Source organism: Lactuca saligna, chromosome 1, assembly GCF_052625555.1.
Source record: "Lactuca saligna cultivar CGN05327 chromosome 1, ASM5262555v1, whole genome shotgun sequence".
In the NCBI taxonomy this organism is placed as follows: domain Eukaryota; kingdom Viridiplantae; phylum Streptophyta; class Magnoliopsida; order Asterales; family Asteraceae; genus Lactuca; species Lactuca saligna.
Genome location: NC_136417.1, coordinates 160,493,305 through 160,503,404, shown reverse-complemented (window position 1 = coordinate 160,503,404; position 10,100 = coordinate 160,493,305). Strand labels below are relative to the sequence as shown.

The 10,100-nt window shown below is 33.8% G+C and overlaps 1 protein-coding gene and 1 long non-coding RNA gene across 3 annotated transcripts; one reads left to right on the top strand and one right to left on the bottom strand.

The window, feature by feature from the left end:
- Positions 1-1,613: 1,613 nt before the first annotated feature.
- Positions 1,614-3,747, bottom strand: LOC145045785 (uncharacterized). The gene is made up of 5 exons (XR_013681884.1): positions 3,689-3,747; positions 3,354-3,581; positions 2,621-2,692; positions 2,236-2,282; positions 1,614-1,833 (listed from the first exon to the last, which is right to left on the bottom strand). It is a non-coding gene; the product is annotated as an uncharacterized LOC145045785 (long non-coding RNA).
- On the top strand, positions 2,888-4,984 carry LOC145045772 (feruloyl CoA ortho-hydroxylase F6H1-3-like). 2 transcript variants are annotated; one of them, XM_078994094.1, is made up of 3 exons: positions 2,888-3,167; positions 3,244-3,747; positions 4,169-4,984. In XM_078994094.1, exons 1-3 carry the CDS (start codon positions 2,965-2,967, stop codon positions 4,740-4,742), a joined length of 1,281 nt encoding a protein of 426 aa, XP_078850220.1. In that variant the 5' UTR covers positions 2,888-2,964; the 3' UTR covers positions 4,743-4,984. The 2 variants fall into 2 exon arrangements, with proteins under 2 accessions (XP_078850220.1, XP_078850225.1); XM_078994099.1 differs by lacking the exon at positions 2,888-3,167 and having other exon boundaries at positions 3,222-3,747.
- The last annotated feature ends 5,116 nt before the right edge of the window (positions 4,985-10,100 follow it).

The window sequence follows — 10,100 nt, the reverse complement described above, 5'->3', positions numbered from 1 at the left end:
TTCCTTTTGCAGAATTTTCCTATAATAACAGCTATCACGCGAGTATCGACCGTCCTCCCTTTGAGATGTTGTACGGGAGGAAGTGCATGACCCCAATAAGCTAGGGTGAGGTTGGACAGAGGGTCATGGGGAGTACCGAAGTAGTGTTCAAGACTACAAAGAGGATCCAGAAGGTATGGAGCAGGCTTTAGACTGCTCAGAGTCGGCAGAAGAGTTATGCCGACAAGCATCGTTCGGACCTGGAATTCCAGGTCAGGGAGATGGTGCTCCTGAAGGTGTCGCCTTGGAAAGGTGTCATTCAGTTAAGGAAGCGGTGCAATTTGGGCCCTAGGTACATTGGAACTTTCAGTGTTGTAGCCCGGGTGTACAAGATGGAATATAGGTTGGACCTGCAAGCCGAACTCAGTTAGATTCACAGTACTTTTCACATATCCCAGCTGCGGAAGTGTCTGGTAGACGAATCAGTAGTGGTGCCTTTAGGGGATATTCAGGTGGACGACAGCCTGAACTACATCGAGCGGCTAGCAGCTATCCTCGATATGAAGTCGAGGGATTTGACGAACAAGAGGGTGTGACTGGTAAAGGTGCAATGGTAGCACCACAAGGGCTCGGAATGGATGTGGCCGTCGGAGGACAAGATGAGGGAACACTACCCCAAGCTTTTTCTGGATCCAACAACAGACTTCAAGGATGAAGTCTAAAATAAGTGGGGGAGATGTGTTACATCCGATTCCTAGTATGTATTTAAATTCAAGTAATTTTGTATTTTTCTCTACGACTCGACGAGTTGGAGGCCCAACTCGTCTAATAGACTCGACATTATTGAGTGTTCTTGAGCTTTGTGGTGCCATTTTTGTGTGTTTGAAGTTTGAGGAAGATAAGGAAGCTTGAGAGATCAAGAGAAAGCAAGAAGATCCATAGGTTTGGACACATTTCCAGCTCATTTGAGATATAAAGCTGAAACCTTAACCATCTATCTCTTAGATCTCTAGTTAGGGTTCATTTCTTCCTTTTTTAAGCCTTAGAGGTGGCATACTTGGAATTTTATGGTTCATTGACGGCTTAGCTTCAGATCTAGAACCGACGGATTACTGGGAAATGTATATCACTAAAAGTGTCATCTGAAATCCTTTGTTAACTTGGTTAAACAACGTTCAACCCACTTTCGTCGCTATTTTGTAGCTATTCTGTCGGTGATTCTATGTCGTCCGTTTTCCATCGGTAAATTACTTATGGATTTTACCACTGATGGATTTTGTCGTCAGTATTCCATCTGTAATCCTTTGGCAACCCGTCAATATAATTAGCCATGGGCATAAATGTTATGGGCTGGATTTCGTCACATATCTATCGGTATCACCCTATTTCGACGGAATAGACTCATTATTCCATAGGTAATTTCCAATTTTCTAGTAGTGTAGAAGAAACAAGTTGCTTGATTATTATGATATATTTTGACCTAATTTCAGCAAGTGAGGACATCTCAGGTGCAACTTGTATAGCATAATCTTACTTCAATAAAGTGTAATCATACAAACCATCTCCAAATAACCTGATTCAGTTGCACTAAATGAATCTTCAATCTTTAATCTTTAATACATGTTGGCATCAAATATTAAGAAAATTGAACAGATAGGTTAATGGATCTGCCATTCAAGGACATTAAAAAATAACACTAAAATAGACATTAATCAACGATTCCGGTACCCCTTTCACAATAGGGAAAAAAACAAATCTATACACATATCTCTTATTAATTGCTAATTAAAACCTTGAGCATTTCAAAAGGGGTTTCTCCATAACTAAATAACTTCATGGATCTGTTAATTTCACCTATGTATTAGAAACAGAATAGCTAGTAAGTTCAAAAAATATAATAAATAATAAATTAATAAAGAAAAATTAAACCAAGAACCCATGTTTCGAGGGTTAATTGCTGATATTAATCTTTGAAATTTAAGATGAATTGTGTGATGTAAAACCGAAATCCAACATACAAAGTATATACAATGACTCTTGCCCAATGGTAGTTTCCTAAACACTATATTCAACCCACATAGAAGAAAATATACTTTAATTCCACAAAAAACTCAATAAAAGGACTCTAAGATTTAAAACCCAGTTAAGATAAGAACTCGAAATTCTAACTTACTCTTTTAACCTCATCCGAATTGATTAATAAAACATATTCATAATAGATCATGATGAAGAACAAATGAATGAACCTTCGCTTACCTTGAATGGCATTTTCTTCTTTGCTGCCTTCAATCTCACGCTCCCAGCTGCATACCGTGAAATAAAATTGAAAATATTGGGACAAGATTAATTATTACATATACCCAATATACATGGCGTCGCCCCAAGAAGGTTTGCATTGCAAAAAAAAAAAAAAAAAAAAAAAAAACGGAAAATGTAAAACCCTACTCACGTCTTGTGCCATTTCAAGACGATAATAAAGAAATACCAATGGAAAATTTGAACTTTTCTCGTCAAACGTTGAAACACAACACATTTGAGCATCTTAGACTCTTAGTGGTGCTTAATGTTTAGTTGATGCAAAAGCTTTACTCCGTTAACTCCGATAACCTTAATTGCACATGAAGAATAGATAGGAACTTACATACGTAACAAGGCATGCAGCTGGCAGAGAAGTGGACGTCGAACAGCAAAGGGCATCTAGGACGAAAGCAATCTGTATATTTTAAGTTGTTTGTTTATTTTTTTATTATTATCTTAAGATAATGGACCTCATCCAAACCCAAAAACTTAAAAGAGAAATAAACAAAACAACTGGAAAATCCACGTGTCAAAATGATATTAGATAAGAAAGTTAACCTGTCCATTCTTTATCGATTCTCAAACACTTGAATTTATTTATTAGATTCTAGTCGGTTATGTAGATTACCATGCATAACTAGAGGCCAGAAATGAGCATACGAGGGGACTTTGGAATGCCAGTCACCGATGCAAATTCCCAAAACATTTTTGTCATGTCTGTTTGTGCTTACATTGGATATGATAATTTTTAATAAATATATTAAGAAGATGTTTGATTGCTATATAAAAGCACAAACAAAGTGTAGATGTAACCTACTTTCATTTCAACTCTTTATACATACACGTATTATTTTTTCCGTCAAAGTCGCAAGAGGTTCAAGAACAATAAGGTAACTTCAAATCTTTTAACGGTTTCTCCAATATTTTATAGCCCAATCACAAACTCGTTTAACATTACATAACTAGGTTCACTTCAATGGCATCATTACTTCAAAATACGCGAGAATTGAAAACATTTGTGGTGGATGAAGGGCATGGTGTTAAGGGATTATCAGAGCTCAAGATCAAATCTTTACCTGAATTATTCATTCAACCTATTGAAAAACGTCTCGATATGAGCAAAGTTGTGCCTTATGAGTCTATACCAGTCATTGATATGTCGAATTCTGATGATCCAAAGGTGGGGGAAGCAATATGTGATGCAGCTGAAAAGTGGGGATTCTTCCAAATTATTAACCATGGAGTGCCTCTAAGCATAATCGATGACGTGAAAGATGCAACACATAGATTTTTCATGTTGCCACCTGAAGAGAAAAAGAAGTATTTGTTCAAGAATAGTCCTACGAAAAACGTTAGACTTGTTACAAGTTTCATTCCTGAAGTGGACACATATTTGGAGTGGAAAGATTACCTAAGTTGTTTCTACGTTTCTGATGATGAGGCGAATTCATATTGGCCATCGGTTTGCAGGTATATTATCCTATATATATCTTTAAATATGAATGCATCTTAAGAATTATCGTTTGTCTCCTAGGTTAAGCTTTTAAACAAAAAGATGTTCATCGTTGATGGGCTTTAGATATTAAGCTTTGTTTTCTTATATTATATGTTGCAACATGGCCGATTCATGTTGATCGATTCACATTTTGTGTCGTTCTTTTAATTTCTTAGTTGTATTAAATATATGAGATCAAGAATCATGGAAAACATGGAAAATCGGGTTCAAAAAAGAAACATGGAAACCATGCATTGAATACTTTTCCTTTTGACCTAATTTTTCTAATTAGCAATAGTTGACGTGTCAACAATAAAACATAACCTAGATTGATGTATTAACTATAGCATGAAAAAAGGCTAAACTATTCCTTCTACTATACTGTTTCTTCTACAGGGATCAAGTTCTAGAATACTTGAAAAATTCTGAATCGCTTATCAAGAGGCTATTAGAAGCGTTGATAAAGAGACTAGACATACCAAAACTGGACGATAAAAACAAAGCAATTCTTATGGGATCGATGCGAATAAACCTAAACTACTACCCTGTGTGTCCGAATCCTGAGCTTACAGTTGGCGTTGGAGGCCATTCAGATGTTTCAACGCTAACTGTGCTTCTTCAAGATGAAACTGGAGGACTTTATGTTCGAAAACTTGATAGCGAGGATTGGGTCCATGTCCCTCCTATTAAGGGATCTTTGACAATCAATATAGGCGATGCTCTTCAAATCATGAGCAATGGTTTATACAAGAGCATAGAACATCATGTGGTTGCTAATGGGAACAAAAATCGTATTTCGGTGCCGATTTTTGTGAACCCGAGGCCAAGTGATGTCATTGGCCCATTGCCACAAGTGATCAATAGAGGGGAGAAGGCTTTATATAAGCAAGTTCTTTATTCGGATTATGTGAAGCATTTTTACAGGAAATCACATAATGGGAAGGATACTATTGATTTTGCTAAGGTTTGATTGAGTTTTTTTCTGAAAACAAAGACATGTGAATTTTGATCTATAATATGTATGTCATATATACTAGATTGGTAGTCGAATAATGTACGCTCAGTGAGAGTTAAGTGGAGCTATCACAAGGGTGTTTTCACCTTTAGATGAATGAATTTCAAATATGGTGAATTCTTGTAAAAAGAAAAAATTGTAATTTATGTAATTTTTAGTTTTGGTATGATAATATGCACTATAAGTAAAGCAATCATGAATTATTTATCATTTTATCTAAACATGTTCTAAAATTTTACGTTCTGCATATAATTAAAATTAAAACCTTTTCACCCGATTAATCTATAATTTTTATTAGTTAATTAAAATTTATTTCATTTTGTAAGTTTTGGAAATATTAATATATAGTAGTGATTTCAAAGTTATACAATCATACCTGTCATATGAATAGAATGAATTCTAGGTTGAGACTTGTGTAGATCTTGTAACATATTATAAAAACAAAACTTATCCTTCAAGATTTGAATATCCGAATCCACAAAGGAACCTAATCTTGAGGGATATATTTAGTCAACTAGGATCCATGAAACCACTCGTTGGTATTAATATAAGTATTATATAGAGGAAATAAAATAAATATGAACAAAAAATGTAGCATAAGTTTGATTGTAAGAAAACATACAATAATGTTAAAAGTAACATAATTATAATAGTTTAACATAATTTTTGAAACAAATTTTTTGTATCATTGGAAGTTTTATTGATCAAATTATTATCATTATTTAAAAGCAACATCTTCGATCCTTCTTTTCTTTTATTCCGGATAAAACAACTTATAGTTGGCAGTGTGTGAACATTGGTTCACACAAAAACAAACCAATATTTGACAATGATAAACAAAGAATATATGTCCTCCTTTTGTTCCATAAAACAAAAGTAAAAAAGACAGTTAACTGTTATAATAAACTATATGGAAAACCTAAAAATGTATAAATTGAAAAATATGAAGATTGTTTTTATTTGAATATTTAAATGATAGAAAAAGTCATTGCAAGAAAGATAAGCATTAGTGGCGTCACAAAACGTAAGGCATATCACTGCTAAAGGTATTAGCGGCGACACGTCGCTACAAATAAAACACCGCTAATGATTTGTCGTTAATGCTCAGTTAATCACCGCTAATAGTCGTTGTCATCGCTATTGGTAACTCCTCTCAATTAACCAACTATCGTCGCGAATACTCTGTCGCCGCTAATAGTGTCCTGTCGGGGCAAAAGATGTCGTCGCAAAAATAATTTTCATTTTTTTGTTTATTTAGCATTGAAATTATAAAAATCAATATAACATTTATAAAATTTGATAAAATTTTATAGAATTATTAATCAATAACCAATCCAAAATATTAATCCACAATCCAAAATATTAATCCATACAACAACCTAAAGTATTCTTCCAAACAAAATATTTCATAAAATCTTAAAGTAGCTACTCGTCCTCGTTATTTCCATCATTTCCTTCATTATTATTTGGTGGCGGTAATGATCGAAACAACTCTTCCAATGCCTCAGAACAGGTCGGTCATTTAGTATCGTTTGTAGCATTTCCAAATGTAAAGAAAACAAAATATATTACCAACATATCATAATAGCAGTATACTTTTAAAAAATTACCAAAATAAAAAAATACCAACACATATAACTATAACCAACATATCATTATACAATTATACTTTCCAAATACGCTTAAACATACATCATACACAAACGTATCATTATAGCATTCTACTTTCCATTATAGCATTGTACTTTCCAAAAATTAGCAAACTACAAAATATCAACGTATCAAACCATAAGATAACATATCATTATAGCATTCTGCTTTCCATTATAGCATTGGACTATATACTAAACAAACAATTACTAACATATCATTATAGTACCCTACTTTTTTTTTCGTTTTTTTCATTATAACATTATATTTTTCAACTTAACTAACAATTACCTGTGATTGTGGTGGTTCTTGTGTCACCGGTTGTTCCGGATCGTACATAGACACAATGGTAGGAGGTTTACGCCTAATGCCTCTGATATGTCCGCGTCGAACACCCAATATTCTTTCAAAACATTTTCTTATATCACTTGGTGTTAGACTACTTGCTTCAAAAGAAGCTTAGGTTTGTTGGTTGATCTCCTAGAGTAAAGCATTCTGCATTTTCAAAAAATGATAAAAATCATAAAAATTAGATTACTAAATAACCTTGACGATATTAACACTTATATGAAAATACAAACTAACCATTTATGTATTGTTGCTCGACTGCACGACTATAAAATACCCATTGGCGATTGGAATTAGCCTTATGAAAAGTTTTGATTCAACTGATATCCTATTTAACATTAAAATTTAGATTACATATACTTTAAATATATCATAACTTAGTTCTTTGAAACATGCATTGCTGTAATAACTCGACCCCCCTTTATTTACAACTAGTTTTTTTGCATAGACATCTATGTTTGACACCGAATGCCTTAAAAATTCTAGCGTTTGAAAATATTCGACTGCATTCACCCAATTTTCATGTAACATATCGTTGTGGGGAGGTGGGTTGTTTAATGCGGCTGGGATATCTGCATGCCCCCCGATTTGCTTAAAATAAGAACAAACTTTACCTGTTCGACCTCTATAAACTTTTGCAAGACTCAAATTAATGCTCTGCAACAATTGAGGACGCTCAGGATCAAAGTTAACCTTATCCAAATCAAATTTATTCTACAATACAAAAAATTTAGTGAATTAAGTAACAATCACAACTAAACTTAAAATTGTATCCAAGTTACCTTTAAATACACAACAGTTGCGTTCCTTAATGTAGCGGAATCATTGTCCTAAATAGATACGTTGAAAGGGACGTTGTTCTACAAATACCTCTCAATTTCATGTGTAAACTAATTATCAGGCTTCCCGACAGGGTAGTATGTGATCTCCCTGTTGAAATCCAAATCCATGGGCTTTCCCTTGTTTGCCCGTATCCATTTTCCTATCTCGATATTTTTGACAAGCCCCTTCTTCTTTTTGGAAGCTCAACTGAAAAAATACAATTAAAAAAATTAGTCAAGATAACTTATAATAAATTAATAAAAATAGCAATAATTATATCATAATAAAACTTACCATCTTGTCCGTGCTGACCACGACGAAAGCTTACCGGAGGTGGTGGATCCCTGGCTCCATCACCTCTATGTCCAAGCTCCATAACATCGACCATCATGGCAAAGAGTATCGCCTAAGTAAACCTCATTTGTAGCCTATAAAATTACAATATGTATGATATAGAAATCCAATATCAATAAAAGTTAGTTACCCTACAAATTTATAAGATATACAATATAGGCAAACAACATAAATAAAAGTTAGGCAAGCAATATGAATAAAAGGTACACTTTAAATAAAGTTTCTATTACAAAAAGAAATTGATTTTTTTAATCAGAATCTTCATCACATACTTCAATATCTTATTTATCAGTATCATAATTAGAATCGTCATCATCATAATCAGTCTCTTCATCTGAAACATTATCGATTCTACCCATTAGCGGAGGTGCTTCAGTCTCGTCCTCATCTTCATAATCAACATTGTTTTGAGTTACATCAACATTGTTTTGAAAGTATTGTGAGAAGTCGATACAAAGTCTAGCTCCAGATGAAGAGTTTTGTTGAACCATGTCAACATTTTCGGCCTCAAATTGTCGACATCTTGGACAGAGTCACTGTAAGTATTTTGGACATGAGGGTTTTGGAGGGTAGATCCCCAAATACTTCGATAATTAACATGCTCAACGACATGACGAGGGTTGTTGTTTTGGTTTCTTCGATGATTAATAGGCTCGCGGATGTATAACAACTTTTGGCTTGCAAAGCATATATATGAGTTGATCATCTTGGTATGCTTCTTCTTTTGAGTTGATACTGATGAAATTATCATCAGGAATATCTCCCGTATCGAACCACTTGCACCAAAATATTATAGTCGAACAATCATATGAATATTTTACCTCCATAATCTCTTCTGACTGGCCATAATATTTCTCTCCATTCTCACCAACCGCTAGAACCGAAGAGTTTTGCATTTTGCGTTGTGCATCACGAATAAGTACCATAAACCTAACACCATTGACTATTCAACACGACGTAAATATAAACATCCATTTGTGAACCCTTTGAAAGGGCCAACAACTCTTTATGGAATTCTGGAGCTTTTTCTTTTTCCATCTGAAAAATTTATTAAACATATGTTAACGTGTTATGTATTCTTGATTTGTTATATTTATCAAACATATTTGTTAGTTAATTATAATTACATTTTCAAGAAACCAGTTGGGAAATTCTATCTTTTCGTCACTTTCAGGATGTTCATATTTGAATTTTCTATATTGATGTCAAAAACATATATAATAGATTGATGAATGGAAAAAAGTAACAATAAATAATGAAAGATAATTAAAATTAAGAACACCTACTCGATGTATAGTCTGACTTCTTGACAACTATTTAGTATAACCCATTCTATATTACGTTTTTCCCTTATATCAAGATGTTTGATTTGCGTTGCGCTGGCCGGTCGACACTTGGACTCAAACATCCAAAACTTTGTTTTTTCAATGACAATCTCCTCGTTTCTTTCAGGGCGATTGAATTGAGTTAGCACATCTTGAAGGTACATCGAACAAATTGACAAAGCTTCTAAAGCAACATAACATTTGGCTATACAACATTTCGGTCTCACCTTATTTCTGACATAGTTTTTTCATTTTTTCATATACGTTTCAAACGAATACATCTATATCATACATATCGGGCCTCCGGTAATCGCTTCATCAGGTAAATGCAAAACTAAATGAATCATAATGTCAAAAAACGCTAGAAGATAAATCAAGTCTAACTTGCACAACATTCTAATTATATCTTCTTTTTCATTCCTCATATCGTCCACCTTTAGTGTTCAAGAGAAAATTTTCTAGAAAAACGTACAAAGATCTACAATTGATGTAGAAGTTTCTTTGTCCAATAACGCTCTAACTTGCATAAGAATGTGATAGTCGTGAGATTTTAACCCAATAATGTTAGTATCATTATACACCACTTTCTTACAGATGTTAGATCCAAACCTATCAGGTAATTTAACATCTCTTATAAATTGACAAAAGATTTTACGGTCAGGCTTGTTGAACAAGTAGCTTACTGTTGGATTAGTGTCTAAGTCCATAACTATTTTGGTATGTGCTTGACCCGAATATGAGCATGGTCCTTTTGGGTTGCCTTCACCATAGCAATATGTAGGATGAATTATGGGAAGATAGAGGATTAATTATG

Excerpts from the sequence above, each read along its gene's own strand:
- LOC145045772 (XM_078994094.1), top strand. The coding sequence starts at position 2,965 with ATGCAAATTCCCAAAACATTTTTGTCATGTCTGTTTGTGCTTACATTG. Across the intron at positions 3,168-3,243 it reads AGAGGTTCAAGAACAATAAG|GTTCACTTCAATGGCATCAT; the intron begins GTAACTTCAAAT and ends TTACATAACTAG. Across the intron at positions 3,748-4,168 it reads TATTGGCCATCGGTTTGCAG|GGATCAAGTTCTAGAATACT; the intron begins GTATATTATCCT and ends TTTCTTCTACAG.